The sequence below is a fragment of the Trematomus bernacchii genome, unplaced genomic scaffold (genome assembly GCF_902827165.1).
Source record: "Trematomus bernacchii unplaced genomic scaffold, fTreBer1.1, whole genome shotgun sequence".
Lineage (NCBI taxonomy): Eukaryota > Metazoa > Chordata > Actinopteri > Perciformes > Nototheniidae > Trematomus > Trematomus bernacchii.
Genome location: NW_022987720.1, coordinates 16,407,869 through 16,429,976, shown reverse-complemented (window position 1 = coordinate 16,429,976; position 22,108 = coordinate 16,407,869). Strand labels below are relative to the sequence as shown.

General features: G+C 43.6%; 2 protein-coding genes across 4 annotated transcripts in view; both read left to right on the top strand.

Annotated features, from left to right (window-relative positions):
- LOC117492350 (dedicator of cytokinesis protein 7-like) overlaps positions 1 to 2,445 on the top strand; it is a 28,779-nt gene extending 26,334 nt beyond the window's left edge. For 2 of the 3 annotated variants that reach the window (XM_034142551.1, XM_034142550.1), the window contains exons 47-49: positions 96 to 202; positions 298 to 471; positions 1,141 to 1,183. In XM_034142551.1, coding sequence (XP_033998442.1) covers positions 96 to 202; positions 298 to 471; positions 1,141 to 1,183 — 324 coding nt within the window. Of the gene's footprint in view, positions 1 to 95; positions 203 to 297; positions 472 to 1,140 lie in introns of all 3 variants that reach the window. The other variant, XM_034142552.1, reaches the window with a different exon arrangement.
- Positions 2,446 to 4,427: 1,982 nt separating this feature from the next.
- Positions 4,428 to 21,920, top strand: kank2 (KN motif and ankyrin repeat domains 2). Its single transcript, XM_034143052.1, has 13 exons — positions 4,428 to 4,507; positions 10,564 to 10,648; positions 13,675 to 13,753; positions 14,057 to 15,418; positions 15,933 to 16,142; positions 16,235 to 16,343; positions 16,612 to 17,199; positions 17,301 to 17,388; positions 18,080 to 18,299; positions 18,495 to 18,637; positions 18,851 to 19,051; positions 19,151 to 19,249; positions 19,910 to 21,920. The coding sequence occupies exons 3-13, from the start codon at positions 13,717 to 13,719 to the stop codon at positions 19,964 to 19,966; spliced, it is 3,114 nt and encodes a 1,037-aa protein (XP_033998943.1). The 5' UTR covers positions 4,428 to 4,507; positions 10,564 to 10,648; positions 13,675 to 13,716; the 3' UTR covers positions 19,967 to 21,920.
- The last annotated feature ends 188 nt before the right edge of the window (positions 21,921 to 22,108 follow it).

Genomic DNA, 22,108 nt, shown 5'->3' with positions numbered 1-22,108 from the left:
AATCCCACATCCTCCTGAAATATTAATCCCATCCAAAACTGTGTTGAGAGTCTGGGACATTCCTGAGCAGAGATGTAACCGTCTCTCCTTCACAGGGCCCCCTGGAGGTGGCGCAGGTCTTTCTCTCCGACATTCCTGATGACCCAAAGCTGTTCCGTCATCACAACAAGCTGCGCCTCTGCTTTAAAGACTTCACAAAGAGGTGATGACACACTCCACGTCCCAGACGCAGACTGCTGTGTACCTAATAAAAACAAACCCCAACACCCCATGTGTCCTCTGCTCTTTTTCGTGCAGGTGTGAGGATGCCCTGAGGAAGAATAAATCGCTGATTGGGTCGGATCAGAAGGAGTACCACAGAGAGATGGAGAGGAATTACAATAAACTGAAAGAATCTCTGGGTCCTCTCATCAACCGCAAGATCCCCCAGCTATACAGGAGCCTGCCAGCTCAGACTACGCAAGCACAACGGTAACTTGAGACACGTGCACACACACACACACACACACACACACACACACACACGCGCCCACGCCCACGTACAGAAAGACACAATATGAGCTCATGCTGCTCCTCAAATCCATCTGACCAACACAAGAGTAACTTAAAACCAAAATGCATCATACCCCAGGTCATAGGCTGATAGAATCTGTGTTTTTGCACACACAATGCAGGGACTGAAAACTGTCACATTTCTCCAAGAATGTGCAATCACTTTTATAAGAAAGTTTGCAAAGTATTGCAGCCTGTTTGACTATGGAAACTATCACCATATGTTTTCATCTGCTTTTGGCACCAGCTCTGTGTTTGCATGTGAGGGCCCGAGGACTGCTGCTTCATAATCAAAAACAGAGCTCCAGCCAACAGCACCTGCCAGAGAGATGCTTTCAAACTGAGGACAAATGAGTATCTGACAATCAGTTTCTCAATGTTAGATTGTATGTTACACATTATAATGTGTATAACAGAAAGATACTTTTCACAACTATCTCTCCCTGGGTAGGATTTTGTCTCTCAAATGAACTAATCATAAATAATTCAAGAATCACACAAATTACACCTCTATGGATTTAGTAGATTTTCCGATTTCCTTTTTATCAAAATGAAGTAATCATGTTTGTTCTTGCGTTTCTCTCGCAGGAACTCCTACAGTAGGTCCAGTCTCCGCAGAGTGGACTGTTGAGGCCCGCCAACTGGACAACAACAGAAAAAACAAAAAAAGATTTATAAATTAGCCTCCTCTCGTCCCGTCTGTTCCCCCTCCCCCCACTGTATGGCTCACCAACTGTCACAAGCACACGCGCCGCCCTCTCCCTCGTCCAGCTCGTTATTTTAAGGCCCACCCAGACACGCCATAATCCCCCCCCCCCATCCTCCCCAGCACTGCCACCACACACACACTTGTCACCTCTCTCCCTGCTAAGCCATCTCCCCCGTCACCGGCACTCTCACACCTCTGTAGGAGAAAACCTCGGATGTTTATTCTGGAAGGGTATCTGCACTGTAAACATCGACATGTGGAGCGAGTCTCCGACATGTCAGTGTTTTTAAACCAAGCTTTCAGAAGAAGTCTCCTTACAGTAATCTCTCTGAGCTTGATCTGCTTTTAACTTAAGTTTTTACAGGACATGCGTTGCCAAACACATTTTGCATCCAAATCGTTTGGGGGTTTGTGCATGTTTTCCTTTTGCTTCTTGTGTTTGCTTTCGAAGACGCTGTGCTTCGTCTGTCTTGTGTCTTGGCCTTATTTCATTAAGAAGAGTTTTTTTCTAAACTATGCCTGGTTGAAGTCACTGCCAGACTTTGGTTATTAAATAGTCCCAGGGAGTTTTCTTTTGTTGTCAACAGACCAAATAACTGACATTCCTCATTCCTCAAGATGTCACATTTATCTGCCTATCGCTCGTTATAAGAATTCATTAAAGAGCAGAGCCGGGCTCCTTCGCTGCCAGCTCAGGTCTCAGTCCCAGCCTGAACTGTCCTAGCAATTTTAGGAGGGAAGGGATATTTAAATGTTTTTAAAACTGTGAAATTCTCTTGTAATGCACTGCAGTCACATCAGATGTTTATCACAGAAGCAGGCCATCTCCTTCGCCCACACATATGTCTAAACTGTGACATGTTATTATCCCACTACAGTACAGACTGATAACTGAATACATTTTGTATTTAATGCTGTCCAAAGGAACTTCAAATGTCTCATATGTGTCCAACACCCCGGTTGTGGCACATTTATATTCATTGTAGCTATTTCCAACTACTGTATCTATTATATTGCACTATTGTAAACAAACTGCAGCACATTAACACTGTAACTACTAAAATGTCCGTGCTTTTGTTATTTTACAAGGCTGGAAACTGTTTTTTTTACCAATTAGATCAACTTTTTTTATTTATTTACAATGTCTTTTTTCTACTGCTTTCTATTAAATGTTTCTTCCAATGCCTCAGGTCTTTTATTTGTGTGGGCTACAGAGCTGAAGAATAGACAGTGAAAAATATGTAATATTACCTTTAACAGCCAAAAGAGACTCAATACTATTAGTAAGTATTATTTATTTTGTCGGTCAAAATTTGTTTTTCTGTGAAATTGTTTTTTATGATATGTTTTTATTTTATATTCTGGCGTATACAGTATTTCAGTGGTTAGGATATTGTATATTTAAACACAAAACAAAGCAAAACAAAAAGGATATGACAGACTCAGACTAACAATAGCATCACCCAAAAATACAAAGTACTAAATAAACACAGAGGTTAATAAAACAAACACTTTCCCGTTCCTGTATCTTACTCAATCTTAAACACTTTTAAACACTCGTATCTTCATGTAACTATTTTAGTGAAGGTAGTTACATTTAGTTCTTGCTACCTGTCTTGACTCTTATTTGTAGGTTAAAGAGTTATTGTCGGAGTCAAAAACTTGCATTTTCTATTTCTATTCCTAGTACAGGACTGCTTCAGCGTTTGCGTTTATGCTTTGTTATCAGGAACTCTAACCACCTGCTGTACCTCTGTGGTGAATGACCTGCAGTTAACTCTCTGATAGAACAGCTGTACGTGCTTTGTGATTGACTGATTGGTGATTTTACTGTAGTTCTTGGTAGACTTTAAAACATGCAACCTGAAAACCTCAGCTCTCGGAGCCCTCTGCTAAATCACAGTGCTTTACGTCCACACAGTCCTACACTATTTGTGTTACACGGTTGGAAAAAACGCGGCCAAGATGTATGTGATCCAGATGTCCTCCTGGCTCTCCTTTTCCATAGCATTAGTCTTCATTTCCTGTGGCGGTAGGATGATCCACATTATAGCCTGCAATGTTTGTGTCATTTACCAGAATAAAGGGCAATGCATTAATAATCGGGTACTTTACAAAGACTTGCGATGGCTCAGTCAATAATCAGACCTGAGGACCGAAAGCTTTACACATTAGAAAGTCACTCGATACTCAGCACTGTGGTTGTTGTGGGAAAGTTTATGAAAATCATACTGTGAATATTGACTTTTAAACTGGATCCATAAAGCTTTGTTACCGTCTAAATGGATAGGAAAATATTCTGGAGGTGTTGCTCCTTCATATCGTATTTCCTGCAACTATGAAAAACATTCATATGTTTTGAATTTTTGTTCTGTGTATATGTCTGTTTTTGTTTTATTAATTTGCTTTAGGTACTCGTACTTGCTTAAAGGTGTTGTACTTGATGTTTCCCTGCTGGCCTCTTCAGACATCCTAAGTGTCTGGCAGGTCCCTCCACTGATCTCGACGGAGGCTCTTTGACTTCCCCTGCGTCAGGAAGGTCGTTCATATACAAAGAACTTGAAGGGTCAGGAGATCAAGCACTGTGTTTAACTTTTAGGTAGTTACATCATTAAACATGTATTTGTCAGCTTTAGTTACTTTACAAACTACAGTTTAGACAATCTATACTCTGTTAGAGAGGTGGTCTCCACCAATGTGGGAATGTTATTGACCCTTTATTTTTTGCAAGTGTATGAAGAAGCATGGGCCCTTGAAGGTAAATGAGGGATTCCAGTTGACCCCTGTGAGAGGATGGAGCTACAGTGTGAGGAGAAGGATGATGGAGGTTCAGTGAGATGAGAGATGATGGAGCTATAGTGTGCGGAGAAAGATGATGGAGCTACAGTGTGAGGAGAAGGATGATGGAGGTTCAGTAAGACGATGGAGCTACAGTGAGATAATGAAGCTACAGTGAGATGATGGAGCTATAGTGTGCGGAGAAAGATGATGGAGCTACAGTGTGATGAGAAGGGTGATGGCGGTACAGTGAGATGAGAGTTGACGGAGCTACAATGAGATGATGGAGGTACAGTGAGAGTCCATCAGCCTCCAGTGTGAGCTCCCTGCTCGGCCTCGTGGTCGCTGGCCCTTTAAGAGCAGCGGGAGGGGGGGTTTTGGGGCGCGGAGCGTCTTGGCTGCAGTGTTTTTGTCTCTGTCAGTGAGCGCTCCTGGGCCGAGGCGGCTGAAAGGGTTTCCAGAGGACAGGTAAGAACAACTCATAAGTTACACTTCCTCTGTTTGAAACGTGCTTTGCCCTCTCTCTGACGGACTGTTATTTTAATGCGTTCCGGAGGGGCGCCTTGTTGTGAGAGCGACTTCTTTGTAAAGCGTCGGTCCTGCCCAATCCCCCGGTACTCTCTCTGCGAAGTAACGGCTCCTTTATCCTCTAAACCAGTCATTCAATTGATTTTACTTTATGCAGTCCGGATTAATTAGCTTCCATGATGTCACATGAGTGTTTCTCCGCCTTTTGATGAATGTTAAACTGAGTCTTGTTTTCGCTCCTGCTCCGGTGCGTGCCTTTTTGTTCAGAGCATCACCGGAGGCTCTGCACGGCGGCGAGGAGCGCTGTTAATGCGAAATACGCTGGTTCTAAAATAAAAATAATGATTATTATATCGTAGAAATGAATATTAAAACTGTTCAAATGTAATGAGAGTTAGCAGTGGTCTTAATGAAATGGGTTTTATTATTATTATTATTATTGTATAGGATAATGTCTCTACAAAATCTGTGCATTTTAGTCGTGTTACATTTGCCATTTATAGTCTGCATTGTAAAGTCAAATTGAGGGGATCACAACTTTGGTCCAAATTGCTTAGCAGGAGTTTCAGAGAGCTTACAGTTTGCAAAATATTTCCATACAGTCTCTCCATTTCTGAGCGAGCAACACATTTGGGTGTTTGTGTCAGTCTGTCTGTCCTTCATTACGAAACTTTCCCAATTCCTCACACATGATCTGTTGCAGAAATCTAACCATTTTCTAATTTCGTTAAACCAAAAAAGAAAAGCTCAATGAAGACTTAAGACTCAGGGGAGAGGGTGGGTCCGTGCTTTCTGCAAGTTTTCATTACTTCCAGATGTTCGTCAGCTTTTCGTTGCCGCTTCTTGCCCTCAAAATTGCTCCTCTCGCCTCCTGGAGCCGGCCAGTTGTCACTGAGGGAAATGTGTACAACTTAATTAGTTGTTAATGAAATTGAATCTCAGCTGAGCATGAGGAGAGTAAACACACCTCAAACTCTCTTTAACTGCTTTTGTGGTTTTCAGATAATGCCAAAGCTACTAGCACTCTCCTGATGATGGCCCTCATTGAATCCCCTTAATAAACTCATAATGCTATGCAATCTGAATATTATATTGTCTAACGTAAATATGCAGGATTGTTTGTCTTATAATGACTCATACACTATGTGATGGGATGTCTCTTGGTATGTGTGGTACACTGCTCTGGTTCATCAGTAAACACATCAGATGTTGTGATGATGAAGAAGGACACACAGAAGTTGGCAGGATGTGGGGGTGCAGTCATCAGCCTGTTACTCTGCATCATACACACAATACACCACTGTCCCGCTGCTGTTGTGTAATGGGCTGCTGGCCGTATTAAATCACCTACCAGCGAATAGAGAAAGATTATAGCAGCTGCATGGCACTCAGACAGCTCTGAGCTGTCATGCATGCCATTAAACCAGCTTTGTCTGTCTCCAATATTGAGTCTAATATGTTGTTAGCTGCGCAAATTAGTTTTAACCAGGTGCACCTAATAAACAGGCAAGTGAATATCTCCCTATTGTTTTGAGATCTTGCGTCTGTCGTACAATAACAGTGAAAACTGTCTCATCCTCGTGTCTGGGGACCTCCATGAATGCCATCAGAGACCCCTCGGAGCCCCCAGAATGCAGTCAGTGAATCTCTGGTCAGGTTTTTGGGCAGCTGGAGTTTCCTTCGGGATTCTTTTTTTTTTTACCAAGATGGAATGTGATTGTCTCATTACAGCTTCTAGACCCAGGGGTGCTGTTGAGGAATGCAGAGTTATAAACCCCATTTGCACACTGGGCCACACGCCGGGAATTTCAAATGGTTTAGTGAGTCTAATGAAATTACACTCTCAACCTGCATGACAGTGCCTGTCATTGTGATCTTCCACTGATAGGCATCCCAGACGGATTTACTGCTTGATGAATGAACTCTTCTGTTAAAACACTGCTAACTATTAGTGAACATTTACTTCACTGGAAAAGTGAAAGTTAGCCATTTTAAATATCTGCGCCATTGTTAACAGGCCTTTTCAGTGAATACATACTGTATGCATGTGCATGTAAGTCCTGTCTTTGATTTGTGTTGAACATGCAAAAAAGGATTCTCTATTGTCGACAGAGTACGACAATAGAGAATTGTTTGGTCTATAAAATGTCAGAAATTAGTCAAAAATTCCCATCCCAGTTTCTCAAAGTCCAAGATGATGTCTTTAGATGTCTTATTTTCTCAGTCCAAAACTTGACCAAAGATATTAGATATTCAGTTCAATATGATTTATAACAGAAAAAAGCAGGAATATTACAGAATATTCTATATTTTACATTTTTTGCATGAAAAATGTGTTGGTGATGATTCTCCTTCTCTAAGACAACACATTTTATGATGATTAAACCCAATGTTCTTAGTTGTATTAGAGTTGAATTAGACTAAAGTAGGGATAAACATTATTTTGCAAAAGTACCATCAGTCTGATTTGATCAATAAAGAGGGTTAATACTCCTACTTAACTTTATTACTTGGGGCAGCCATTACTGAACATATGGTCTAGAGTTGCTTTTGAGGTACTTTACAAGGGACTGTGATTATCTTCCCAAATAATCTCCCATGATCTCCTCGAACACATTAATCGCTCAGAAAACAAGATGGTAATTTCTGTCCACTAAAACATACAAACGTGTTGGAAAAGTCAGTGTTATGGATGTTTTTTCTGGCCTCTTTTATTATCTTTATGTCTGCAGTCTTTTAATCAACAACTCTCATTGAACCAGGAAGTAATTGATGAATACCCTGAGAGGGAAACACTTATCAACGTCACCGCTGCAGTAAGGTTACTTCCTGTGCTCAGTACCACAACAAACGCTGACCTGAGCTTTCACCCCAGCACTGCTCCGACCGGCTCCCCACCACCCGTCTCACTGCCATCTGGACTTTGTCTCCCCCCCTCCAGACCCCACAGTTCCCTCAGAACAGTGCAGCGATCAGGCCTCTCTGCTCGGCATCATTTTTAATCCCCCACCTCCGCAACGGCCCAGGAATTTTCTCCCAAATGCCCTTTTATTCTAGTGTCTTTTTTTCCGGAGCCGCTCCTTGCCGTTCAGCCCCACCCATGCTCAGTTTCCTGTTGGAGGTCAGCACAATGACCAATAGCAGACTGGCGGGTGTTTACTCTGCTCCTGTTCCAGGAGTAATGGGAGCCAGCCGGCCCCTCCTCTTGGCCGTACGCGAGCCAGACTGCTGGGTCTGTGGCGTCTGCTCCTCCATACCACCAGTCTTAATGTAAAAAACAGGGCTTTTTGCTAAAGGGGCAGAGAATCCTGCAGGGGACGTCCCACTGGGCAACGATTTCACCGTCCTGGGTTTAAAGCCTATATTAGTCAAAAACCACATGTCCTGCAGCAGCACTGGAACACTGTGTATTGCCATGTTGATATGAGATCATCTGGCCTCGGTACGCATGCTGAAGGCTCCGTCTGTCTGTCAAGCGATGACGTACACCGTTCAGCCGCATTATGCCTGGTGACAAATGGCTGTTGTTGCTTCTACATTTAGCATTCTTTAACAGTTCAGGGGAGTGATTTGTTGTACATTTTGCCGATTTATTATTCATGCTGGACCATTTGGCTGAATGAAGCCATCTGTGCTGCAGAGTGAGGAGGAGGACAAAGAAGTCTTGGTAGATGGATCAACAACCGTATCTCCTGTTGTGATCTTTATGAAACATTTCAAACTCGTCTCCAAGTCTATATTAAGTTCTTTGCGGCCTGTTACTCCGTGGAGAAAACCTCAGAACAACAATGTGCTTTATTTAAGTGTAGCTTCTCATATATTCTCTATTGTCGGCCTATTTTTAGGGGAGGAATGCACAAATGATGGTAATCTTCTAGGCGGAGCCATGTTAGATTATCCTTTGAAACTGTATATACTCTTGGTGAGGAGTTCTTGCAGCCTCTGTGATCTTTCTGCTGTTGTTCCCACGTTTACAGCAGCAACTACATTCTGGTGTCAGCAGTGATTCATACTGGTGGAGTCCAAATGAGAGCAGTCATGGTCTCCTCATTCGAGAACTTTCCATCTAAAACTTTCAGCAGCGGCTGTTTTTTTCTCTTCCCCCCCTCCTCGTGCAGTATTGCCTTTCTTTCCTCACATTCCCACTCTTTCTCTCCCAGCCTCACACACATACTGTACTGCTCTCTCTCTCTCTCTCTTACCCCTTCTCCTTTTTCCTTTTCCCGCTTACGCTCTCCCCTTGTTACTCTTTCTCCTGCACTGGGAGGAAGTGACTAGGTTGTTTCTGGATCCTAAGGGAATAGAAAGATGGAGCTCCCTTTTCCTGTAACCCTTCCTTCATCAGATTTCAGCCCATTGCTCCATGGTCTCTGTTTAGCCACATCAATTAGCTTGGTATGACAAGAGTGCATAATGACAAAGCAGTGATCATCTGAGAGCCTTTCCAGATCAACTGACATTGGAAAGAGCTCTCTTAAAAATGTTGCTACCTATCAGTGGCATAAAAACTTCAGATTCATCATCAAGGATACAGACATAGTAAAACATCTTTGCTCTCATGTAATCGGTGCCCTTACCTGAATAAATCAACTACAAAGCTACAGCTGTGTTTGCTGATCCGTGGGAGTCTTGGGCCTCGGACAGTGTTTGGAGATCTTTGTGTTTTCATCTGTGCTGTGTGGGAGTCGACGGGAGTTCAAGTTGTCTGCTGTAACGTTTGGTATTTGTCCAACACATAGTTCACTGTCTTTAATCCTATCCTTTGGTAGATGCTTTTGGCATTGGTATAAGTGTCTTTATGTAGGGACACGCATCTGGCAGCACAGATAGCCCATCACCGATCTTCTTCTAGATCTAGATATCAATCGTCAGAGTATTTCCGGCTTCTGTCAGTGTGTGGGTCTATAACAGCACATCATCAACTGTTTGTTTGTTTTGAGGCAAATTTACTCACCACACTCATACACACACCCGTCCTCTCTCTCTCTCTCTCTCTCTCTCTCTCTCTCTGAGATGCCCCTCCTTGCTTTCTATTAGAACCAGCTGTGGGACTAGAGGCTGGATGAATGGCTCTTTGTGATTTGGCTGTCGCTCCAGTCTAAAAGGTCTATTTCTCCTCCTACTCCTCCACCTTCTGTGGTATTGGCATGACAACAATATAAAACAATGGACTGAACAACAGCAAGTCTTGTTATGATTTGATGCAAAGGTCATCCATCTAGGCTGCAGGACCCCCCCCCCCCCCCCGACAAAATGTCGACCACACTTGCACAGAAGGCTCTGAGCAGCCGGAGCAGAATGTATGAGAATCAGCAGACAGTCACGCAGCTTATCTGGTGGACACGCACACAGAAGTTAGAGAGCACGCTTCAAGTCGGTTTTGTCCATGAAGGAACACACTATAAGGCTCATGAGGTCATTCTTGCTTTAAGGTGTGCAGATGACAAATATTCCCACATAAACTGGAGGGCGTGTGTGCCCTGGATCTCAAGGGTGTGAGTCAAAGAGGCAGCAAAACAGAAAACATTGCCCAATCACATGGCAGGGAGGCTCCCAGTCTTGGATTGATTAGAGAGCCCCGAATTGGAGAGAGGAATGGGGTGGGGGAGAGTGTTTCTGGAAAGCTGGGAGAGGAGGAGAGCAGCTATGCAAGGATCCGGCTTGATCCAGGCTGCACGACAAGCAGGTCAGAGAGTGATTGGCATTTGACGGGGTTGTATTGTTCACATCCGGCGTGTCACTCAAAACCACTGGAATGTTTTGGAGTGTTTTTCTGGCTACGCAACCTGTGTTTAACGCCTTTCGGAGCCCACTCTTTTGTAACCTGTCTGGTGTTATCTATGTGTCAACAGACATTTAATGGGATGTTACCCTCCTCTGATGATTTCTTGTCTAGATATGTCCTTTTATTTTCATTTGACTTGGGATATAGACGGCTACAATCCAAATCCAGGAATTCCAAAGCTCAAGTTTCCTTTTATTCTTTTCCCCTACAGGTGCTGACTGTAAGAGTGCAAGAAAAGGAAGGGAGAGCAAGGATCCTGGGGAGGAGAGATCCCGTCCTTGCAGCGCACGCAGCTGGTATGAAGCGGAAAATAAATCCCTCTTTTCCTAATTCACAAACCATTCCCAAGCTTGAGCAGAATAATAATCACTGAAGGCTGAGAGAGTCACTAAAGCAGTGGAAAATCCATAACAAATCTCTGGGTAGTGGGAAGAGTGGTATTTCTCACATAGCAAAACTGGGGTGTAATCCGTTGTAATGGCAATAATGATAAGGTGACTCATTGAATGGAAGCAATGAGTTTGAAAAAGCTGACCTCGAAATGATGCCTGGCATCTGAAATTACTTTTCAGGGTGGTCTCAATCCTCTGATACACAAAAGGCACAAGCATCTATATACATGCTGTAAATCAAATCCAGTTTTAATCCCCCCAGTTATGAAGTGCATGCAGAGTGTGGTTGTAAAGTTCAAAACCTGAAGCTACATTCTACAAAAACAAACATTTTGAGATTGTTGCTGTGAGATGTTAAACACGTGACAGTATAATGCAGTTATTCTCGTGACAGAGCATACCACAGATGTGTAATTTGTGATGGGTGACCTGCATCCTACCCCCCGAGGGTCTTCCTAATCTTAATAGCAGGGAACGGAGGGAGTAGACCAGCCGATGCTAACTTCCGTTAGTATGGTATGCAGCTGTATGGGGAGGTGGGGGGGGTGGTGTAATGGGGGCAAGGCATTTGTCCTGGATGAAGCTGGTCAGGGAGAGTTGTCTGAAGAATGGTAGTGTGGCGCTGGGGAAGGGCGCACGCTGCTTTCTGCTCAGATGTCATCTCAAAGGAACTCTGTTTGAGAGGGAGAGAGAGAGGGAGGAAGGTCCCCAGCCGCACACACATACATACACACATAGTAACACATCTGAAACACCCAATGAGCCACTGTTGGAGAAGCAGATGTGGGCGACTTGAGTGGGTGATGTGGGATGAATGAGTCCCGGAGAAGTTCTAAGTAAAGAGAGATTTTGAAGCAGAGAAGAATGTGAGTTCCCTTTGACGTAGATGTGATTTGAAACGGCAGAGAACTAAGTTCAAAGGGGGATGCAGTGGACAGTGTCAGCCGTCTCGCCCGCAGGGCTGGGATGTTTGGTTGCTAAACTGCAGATTCTAATTATATCTCATCAACTGTCCTCTGTCAGCGCCGTCCTCCACCCTCCTGTACACACTCAGTTTCTCACACACACACATCGACAGGCCCGCTGACTCCCAACCACTCCCCAATATCTCGGTCCTGTTCTCACTTTCTCACACACGTAGGCATACCCAGACCGCCCTGTACATCATGCAGCACATAATCAATCTAACACTGTCATTCCCATACTGGAAATAAACTCACACTGCCTCGCCTCAGATGCCATTCATTCTTTTTTTTCTTCACATAATTCCTCTACGAAGCTAATGTATGTACTTTTTCATCTGTCAATGCTAAAAAGGGGTCTGTGTGTGCATGCATGCAGTGTTTCCATGCCTCATAATGTGTGGCAATCTTGGTATGAGGGGCTGATGAAGGGACACAGATAAGGGGATAGCACCAGGACATTAAACTGACTACAGGACTTCAGAAATACCAAGTCAATTTAGTCACTGTTTCCATGCGGCCTACTTTTCACAAACCAGCAAGCACTGACTAGGGTCACAAGAGAGAGAGAGAGAGAGAGCGTGCGACTCAGAGGAGAGAGACTCAGTTCTTGCTGAGGAATCATAAACCATGCTTAAAGTGAAATGAACTGAGTATGCCTTTAAACAAAACAAAGTGGAAGTTTGCAGTCCAAACCTCTGATCTCAGCTCTTAAAGTCTAAAGTAATATAACGATGTCAAACCGGCAAAAAGCTGTGGATGGCTTAAACATTAGGCGATATCCTCAGTTCCCACAAAGTGGTGACCTAGAAAGTTAATCTTTTCCAAGCAGACACAAACTCGGAGTCAAAGCGGTGTAGGCTCTCTGCTCACGCTCTGTTTGTTCTCTGTGGGAGGACAAAGCACTATCTTTTGATTATAGAGAGTCAAAATGCATTACTTCTGGTGTGGAAAATGTTTTGAAGCAATTCACTACGCTTTCTGTGTGAAAGCACTGAGCGAGGCAATGAGACAGCGACCAGCTAAAACCTCCTGACCGTCAGCTGATGTAAGAGAGGGGGAAAGCACCAGGAAAAAAAATAAAAGAAGAAGCAGGAGGAGATATACGTGGAGAAAGTGAGGGAGAGAAAGAAGAGAGAGTGTCTGTAAACCCTAAATTGAGAGGCGAAGTTAGCGTGCGCAGATGATTCCTAATAAGGTTGTAACTGGCAGCCTCAAACCTCTGTCCTGACGCTAGCTGCCAGGAAACTTTCGTCTGTAAGTCCTCTTCTCTGAGCGCTAAGAACAGAAACAAACACACAAGCGACTGTGACCCACTATGCTCCCAAAAATGAACAGATACAATTAGACAGGGAAGCAGGAGGGTGAGTGGTTGTAGGACACGTACAATTCTTTCTGACCATCACACAGAAAAAAAACCAATGTGTTCTAGAAGAGCAACCTTTTATTGTAAGATTTTAAACCATGTGTAGTGTAGATAGAGTACATACTGTACATTTACATGGTTTCAGGGTCTAGTATTGTGCATGATGGCTCACTCTCACTGGGACACTTTGTTAGAACAGAGCATTATCAGTTACACCTGTACGCTTACAGTGTGGTTGTGCAATGTTTTTTGCTTCCTAACTGAGTGAAACGACCTGAGAGTTTTTGTCCTATTTTCTAAATGCTAAGGAGCGGTGATTAAATTCTTCCTTCAATTTATTTTGATTAATTTAGTTATCTCTGGCATAAGGCACACTGGACCATTGGACAATCGTTGTACTATATTGCATTGAGTTTGTCATTGTGCTCATTTTCTATATTTCATACATTTAATTTTGCTTCCAAAAAGCCCAGTGTACTTGCAGTCGAATTCTAATACAAGTGCTAATTTATTCTCCTTCATATCATGCCTTATTCTTGCTTTCAAAACTTTACATTTTCGTATTTTGTGTAATAATGTACAATGTTTCTGTCTCTCCACAGGTGAGAGTTGGTGGATGTTTGAATAACAGCCACAGGCTCACGATGGCTCAGGTGCTGCATATGGAGCCCGGCTTCCCAGGTGCACATTCTATTTGTTGACACATGATATACATGATAATGAAGTTACGATATAAGTTTATCTTTGTTAAGATTTATACTATTAAACACCTAAGTAATGTAATAGTTGTATCATCCAGACACTTACTGTATAAGGTCAGGTTATAGTCGCTGTGCCACTTCCCCCTGTACCTAATTTGCTGATTGTTTCAGAGTACATGTACAAATACACAGAAGCCCCAAAGTTAATGCTATTTTCTAAAGTCTGAGCCCAAGATTAGACGCAGATATCCGTTTGTTTAAAGTTGATTTCCTTCCCCCTCAGGGAAGCTCAACCCGCCTGCAACTCCTTCCCTGCACGGCAAAGAGCAGGAGGCCTACTCAGTGGAGACCCCCTATGGCTACCGTCTGGACCTAGACTTCCTCAAATATGTTAACGACATAGAGAAGGGAAACACTATCAAGAAGGTACCCGTCCACCGCCGTCCACGCTATGGCTCCCTGCCCCGTGGCTATGGCTACACCGGCTCCTGGTGGACCTCCACAGAGTCTCTGTGCTCCAACACCAGCACGGACAGCAAACACTCCTCCTTCTCCTACTGCGCCCCGGGATACCACACATCCCAGAGGCCCAACTTCAGCACCGCCCGGGTGGAGAAGACCCTTATGGATGCACGCAGGAAGCTGGAGGAGGAGAAAGAGGGGCGGAGATTCTCCAACCTGGGAAGCATGCACAGCAGCGTAGCGGGCTCCAACACCTCCATCAGCAGTGCACACAGCTACAACAGAGCCCATGGTGGAGGGGGATCCTTCACCCCGATGAGTTCTGGCCTGTCCACCCCAGTGACCCCCACACCAGCGCACCTGCAGCACGTCAGGGAGCAGATGGCTGCGGCTCTCAGGAAGATCAAGGAGCTGGAGGAGCAGGTGAAGACCATCCCAGTGCTGCAGGTCAAAATCTCCGTGCTGCAGGAGGAGAAACGGCAGCTCAGCGTCCAGCTGAAGAGCCAGAAGTACCTGGGTCACACTCTGAGTTTCAGCCGAGGCCGCCCCAGAGGAGAGCTCTACATAGACATCCCTGAAGAAGATGTGAGCGTGGGGGCTAAGAGCAGCGACCAGCCAGCAGGGCCACTGTCCCCCACCTCACCCGAGGGCTCCAAGCTTCAAGACTCAGGATGTGAGATTGAGGACACAGTGATTGTGAGTGGAGCTCGACCGGATGCAAAGCGGGAAGTGCGCACCATCGCAGTGGGACCAGAGGAGTTGAGGGGCAGCAGTGAGTTGGGAGTCGGGGTTCGGGAGGAGGATCTGGGGCTGCTGCCAGAGACCCAGGCTCTTAGGAATAAAGTGGGTCAGCTGGAGGGCCAGTTAAAGAGGACGGTGCAGGAGCTGCAGGAGGCGCGGCAGCAGGCCGCAGCAGTCCAGAGGGGCCCTCAGGCAGAGCACCCAGTTATGGCTACCAGCGTGGGCTGGCAGGAGCCTCAGGGCTGCAGCCTGCACACCCTGGTCAGCTTCACCCAGCCCCCCCAACAGAGGGAACAGAGGACTGTGGGAATCCAGGTGTACACACTGGAGCAGCCCACTGTGGTGGAGGTGGGCACGCTGATGCGAGCGGAGATCTGCAGCTCCCCCTCCCCTCAAGCAGCTGCTGGAGCCGTGGAGGGCCAACACAGAGGACAAGCTGAAGGTCTCTAAAACTTAAGATCATAAGCATAATGTATCTAGGAATGTCCAATTTGGGTTTCTCCAGCTGATAACCAATGATTTGCTGCATCTCATGGCTGATACTTAGAAGAAAACCACTAATAATAAAACATTTTAAAAATAAGTTTGTGTTCTGTAGGTTATGCACACCCGACGGTAACTTTTTGAGTGTGTAGATGCTGCACTTGTTGAGTCAATAGAATACTTTTTTTTTATTAACAGCTATAATTTTATTGTTGAAAAAATAATAGAATATATACATTTTGCATTTCCAGCTAATAATTAATTGGCACTGCTTTATATTGTGCATCCCTAGATTAAACACATTGCCATTGGATTGCATTGTACTACTGTAACCAATAAGCAGACAAGGGTGTAAGAACTTGTGTTGACCTGAAAATGGTTTGATCAACTACTTACATTTATCTTGTTGTATTCCTCCACAAAGTGTTTTATTAGTTATGCTGTAACGTTGATCTCTTCTCTCTCTCTCACAGAGGCTCCAGTTGAGTTGCCGATTGCCGTCAGCTCCAAGCAGGTGCGCGATGTCCTGAAGAGCGAGCTCTCCACCTCGGTACCTGTAGCGAGTCCTGCCATCGCTGTCAGCACGGCCGGGGATCAGATTGGTTTGATGCATTCAAAAGAAGAAGAGACACACCAGCATACATCCACAGAGGCTGCCGAGTCCCACGAGGACCCTCAGACAGGTAACTGGGCTGAACTCTCGACCATCATTCCTACTTTGTTCTTCCCTCGTCATGCCCCCACGGTTTGTATGATCACTGGGTTTTTCTTTCAGCCTCATCTCCCCAGTCTTCTCTGAGGTCTATTATGAAGCGCAAAGCAGAAGGTGAACCGGGATCTCCCACCACGAAGAAGAACCTGCAGTTCATTGGAGTCAATGGAGGGTACGTGTTTGCAGACCATAAAACTGTCCTTTTCATGCATGGCACAACAGTATTTTTATTCATATAAAACAGATTATAAGCTCTAATAAATATGATGGTTAACAAATTATTTGGTTTGCGTAAGTATTTTATATCTTGACCCATTCATGTACTGTATTCCTATGTCTTATTGTGTATATTGTTGTTGGCTGTAACTTCTATGCTGCTGTCTTTGCCAAGATCAACCCGTGTAAATAAGTTAATTGACCTCAACATAAATGTCTTGTAGCTACGAGTCCACGTCCTCAGACGATAGCAGCAGCGAGAGCTCAGATGAGGCGAGTGACTCCAGCGAATATCATGAAGCACGAGAAAAACTCACAGAGTCAGCGGCCCAGCACCAGCTAATAACCAACAGCCAGGCTTCCCCGCCTTCAGAAAGCAACAGAGTACCTCATCAGACTGCCGTCGTACTGCCAGCCATCATTCCAGACTCACAGCAGAGTCTCAAAGATTCAGCAACAGCCGACATAAAACTGCCGGTCAAACCCCCCCGGTCACCAGCGATAAACACTACTCTAACGCCTCCATGTCCACAGAATGATGCTGCCTCTAAAGACACTGTCAACCAATCATCAGACACACTCACCGTCACGCAGGAGATCTCCTCCACATCATCAAGCACTGAATCCACTCCCGAACAAAGCTCCTCAGTTACCTCTTCTTCATCGCTGTGTGTCACTGAAACCACTGAGATCACCCAACAGCAATACACCGTCCAATCAGAAACAACCGTCCTCTCCAGCCAATCGGAGCCAACGCCAGCAGCGGAAAGCCACGTAAAAGACACTGCCACAGTACCTGCCAAGCAAGTCAGGTGAATATATACGCATAAACAGACATACTGATAAGTGGTGATGGTACTATCGAGGCTGTGTTCGATCTTTCAATGGCTGATGTTGTCTGTCTCTGTCTCAGATTGGATCTGAGTGACAGCCTGATGTCAGCTCTTCATGCCCTGCAGAAAGCCCTGGGGGAGCCCAATGCCTTCAGCCAACAAGGAGCAGTAGGTGTCCATTTAATCCACTAAATCAGTGTTTTAATTCCCTGGATAACACACTCAGTATCGATACTGCTTTCCAGGAGTTCCTTCTAAAAGCTATCACACTGGCAACAACATGCAGAGACACAATCAAGCAGTCCTTGAAAATATATTTTATTAAATCCACAGTCAGACAATTTGTAGAAAATGTGTTTTACTATTGATTTGGTAAACTAGAGGTTATGTGTACTTTTAATTTACATTACATTACATGTCATGTGTTAGACGCTTTTATCCAAAGCGACTTACACACATTCAGTACTGTGGACAATCCCCACAGGAGCAATTTGGGGTGAAGTGTCTTGCCCAGGGACACAACGACCTGTTGACTGCAGTGGGACTCGAACTTGCTATCCCCTGATTCGAAGTCCAGCACACTACCTACTGAGCCACAGCCTCCCTCCCTAGATCTCTAAATGTTTGATATAGTCAAGAAATAAGTTGTAGTTCTTGTAGTACAAAAAAACATGAGAAAAGAAAAGTGTTTGCTTTGCTAAGCTCTCGACCCAGTTATTTTTGTATTTCTTTAACAAACCTCTGTTTTTTATTTTGATATGCTGATTATGGCAAACCTGCATGCCTGTGCTCTTGCATTTCCCCAGCAGTCTTTCAAGTGTGTTTGCGTATCTAATTGTCCTCATTGTGTCTGTCTCAGAGGGCGGCCTACACCAGCGTGCTGCAGGAGTGGCTGCGCGTGTCCTGTCACAAAGCGGCGGACACAGCTGTTGTCAAAGCCTATATGAACACCTTCGCTTCAGTCTCCCCTCAGCTGCTGGAGTTTGTAATCAACATGGCAGATGGTAACGGGAATACAGCGCTTCACTACACCGTCTCCCACTCCAACTTCCCCGTGGTGAAGCTGCTGCTGGAAACTGGTGCGTGTCTCTGTCTGTATATCTGTATGTGTGTGAGAGAAAAGTCAGACAAGCTTACATAAGGGTGTGTATGTGGGTGGTATGGGCTCTAAAGTTAAGGATATGAACTCAGTCTCCAACATGTTCCGTCTCCCTGTCATTGTTTGTGCTGCTGTTGTGTCACCTGTCTCACTGATTGGCCTCTATACCTGACAGGCCTGTGTAATGCTGACAAGCAGAACAAGGCGGGCTACACGGCCATCATGCTGACAGCCCTGGCCGCCTTCCACTCTGACAATGACCTTCAAACCGTCCTGCAGCTCCTGCGCACGGGGGACGTCAACGCCAAGGCCAGCCAGGTGCGCCCTCTACTGCTCATAATGTCTCACTGCACGTCCACACAACTAAATCCATTGAAAGAGCATTTATATGTTTGCTTTTGAGTTCTCTTGACACATTAGAAAGCTGAGTTTTAGCGTCCTGCAGCATGCAAACAAATGCAACCTGACAACAATTTAGCTCTGAAATAAGATGCACACTGTGAAAATGAGTCTCATGATGTGTGTTTGCAGGCCGGTCAGACGGCGCTGATGCTGGCGGTCAGCCACGGTCGCGGGGACATGGTGAGGGCGCTGCTGTCCTGCGGCGCTCAGGTCAACATCCGTGATGACGACGGCTCCACAGCGCTCATGTGTGCCTGCGAACACGGTCACGTTGACATTGTGCGTCAGCTACTGTCTATTCAAGGCTGTGATGCCACTCTCACTGACAATGTAAGCATATTTTCTTTTCCGTCTTCCTTTCTCTGTCTATTTCCTTTTTGTATTATTGCAATCCAGTCCAAAAACTCCACATCCTTTCTGTTTTTACAGGACGGCAGCACTGCTCTGTCCATCGCCCTGGAGGCCAGTCAGAATGACATTGCTGTGCTCCTGTATGCTCACCTCAACTTTGCAAAGCCACCTTCCCCTGTGAGTACTTTGACACACTGCTAACACACACTTACTGTTGTCTCAATAAGGCACAGTGTAATGAGGGTAATAAGTAACTGAGATAGAGGAAGAAGAAACTGATTAAATGTTCAAAAAAATAAAATATCAGCACAGAAAAAACTCCTTGAAAAGACAAACCATCACAAATCGGATGTTGAGCTGTACAGTACATACCGTTCAAGCATAATCTGAATCCTTGAAGTTTCACACACTGGCTGTAGTGTTTCCTGCAGCCTTACCACAGCTGTGTGTGTAACTGTACAGAACTAGTTGAAATTGCATCTGATCAACTATGAAATCTGAATCATGTTCTTGTTGTTTAATCCTAAACTAGACTGCATGGGAAAACCATAGGTATGAGTTGTGAAGTTTTGCGTGACATCTGGGAAAATCAAGTCTGTTGCATTACTTGGGTTGCATATAACAAAATGACGGAAATGTATGCTGTCACTTTTTTCTCTAGTGAAATGTTAATGCTAAAAATGCAAGATATATAGTTTCAGTTTAATTTTGTTTTTCCTGAAGGATGTTGTTTTTAATTAGTGCATTTTTCACTCCTTTTTTGTTCTACTTTGCAATAATTACCCTGGAATATGGGATTATTTTTTCACCAATAATACCTTGTTTTTTTTACTTTAGGTTTCACCAAGGTGTCCTCTCTTGGGTTCCTCTCCTCCTGCCGGAGAAGCAAAATAAACCCTGCTCCAGCCAGTCCACAGTAACTACTCATATTACAGCGTGATTTATTTTCCTCATCTGTGTTATTCAGAGAAACAATGAGTTTGTGTTTGTTTTCACCCTCCATAATTTAAATACTTTATAATGTGCAGATAATTACATGACAGCTTGCACCATTGTTATCCATTTCTCTTTGTACACTGAGGTCTTTCGGGCTTTAAAACAAGTACAATCTAAAAACGGAACATCTAGCACAGGGCTATTCAATTGGCGGCCCGTGGGCCAAATCCGGCCCCGGGGTGATATTTACTTGCCCTTTGAGTATAATGTTAAAAAGAAATCTATTCTATAGATCTTTTTTTTTTAAAGATTTGTTTGAGTGCCTTTATTCCAGAGAGGGTGTTAAATTGAGAGATAAAGGGGCAGACATTGCCTGAAAACTTCGGCGGGCTCGGGTTTCGAACCCACCTACTAGCTACTGTAGTGACAACTCCTGTCATTGATTGCATCTCTGCGTGAATGATTAGATAATTTCACCTAAATTAAATCAAATTAAATGATGTTGATGGTTAAATTAGCTTCACATGTAGGCCTACTGAGTTCTGAACTTGCCATTTAGATCTATAAAGACCTTGGGGCTATGTTGTTTGATTTAATTAAACACAATATAAGCACTCCACTATTTCCTGTATCTGAAGCTCTTAATATGATTGCTCATATTTCAAGCCATCTTTTTCCCAGCCCCTTGCTTTGGATCATTTTCATCAACCGGCCCCCATTCCAAACTAATTGAATAGCCCTGATCTAGCAGCTTCATGGACACTGTCAGCACTGTTTTTAGTCAAAGTCAAAGATGTTCACTAAATTGCATCATATATAATTATACACTTGTTGTTTTAATTCATATCTCATATTAGTTGCTTTTATAGAGTGATGTGTTTTCATTGTTATGTGTACAATAGCTCTTACACAGTAGCATCATTATGTGTGTGACCATCGATCATTTGGAATAACAGAAGCCACTCCTCTCACGGATAAGTGTCCTTGCTTAAAGTAGCTCGTTGATGCTACAACAATCTATTACAGTGAACACCACTTCAACAGTTGACCAATATTTATACACAGGATTTATTCACTCCAGAGTATTTTTGATATTGATTTTTTTTTTTAAATGTTGACTTAATTCAGGACCTTCAAGGATCACCATTTTTTATTTCCACAGCAATGGTTTACTTAAAACACCTTTTCAAACAAGACATAAAACAACAGTTAATGTGTCGACCACCCAGATTAAACCCAAAGATGTCTCTCTCTGTGTTGCTGTATGTTGTGGTGATAAAATGAACACAGTGTGAAGGAAGGAAGAGGTAAATATTATTCTCTAAAGGCTACGGTACTTTGGTCTTTGTGTTTTAAAGTGACGGTATTTTGGATGTTAGTAAGGAAGGGTTAGAGTGTATCTGTGTGATATTCTGTGCTCATAAGAGTAAACACAATTATATTGAGAAAGGACTGAAAGCACTGGTGTAGTCACCTCCGCTCTGCATGGTTAGATTTTTCAGGGAACCAGAAAGTGACTGATTGGGGTCTTTAAAGGAAGTGCCGTGTAAGATGTGAATATCAAAATAATATATGTTGATATAGAGTGGTAGTTATTATGCCTAAAATCAAATTCCTTGAGTTAGAGTACATAGGCTATTGATGTCAAATTTCTATTACTTTTTAAAGACTTTTTTCACAATTTTCATATTCACTTTCAAGCAATTGAACTTTTATAAACTTCAATTTTTTTTATTTAAGTATCTATCTTTTTTATACTTTTAGAATTTTTAAGCTCACACCTATTTTATGTAATCGCACAGCTCTTTAGTTTATGTTTTTATGAAGGTTTATGTCAAATGTTAGACTGTTACTCCACTTCTAATTTGTGCTTTTTGGAAAAACAATGAATTAATAAATGTGGACCACACTGTTTCTGTTGCATTTATTCAGTCTAACTTGTTTGCATGTAAGTTGCCATTAGTTATTTTAAACAAGGTAAAAAATGTTTGTGCTCAAGAGAGTAAGTTTTATTAAAGTCACATAGGTCAAAGTTCTTTTTCTTGCATATCTTTGATTTATATTTTGTTTTCATACTTAAAGGGGACCTATCATGCAAAA

Coding starts and splice junctions, on each gene's coding strand:
- kank2 (XM_034143052.1), top strand. CDS start 13,717: ATGGCTCAGGTGCTGCATATGGAGCCCGGCTTCCCAG. Junction 18,300..18,494: donor GAAGCTGCTGCTGGAAACTG/GTGCGTGTCTCT, acceptor TATACCTGACAG/GCCTGTGTAATGCTGACAAG. Junction 19,052..19,150: donor ATGCCACTCTCACTGACAAT/GTAAGCATATTT, acceptor CTGTTTTTACAG/GACGGCAGCACTGCTCTGTC.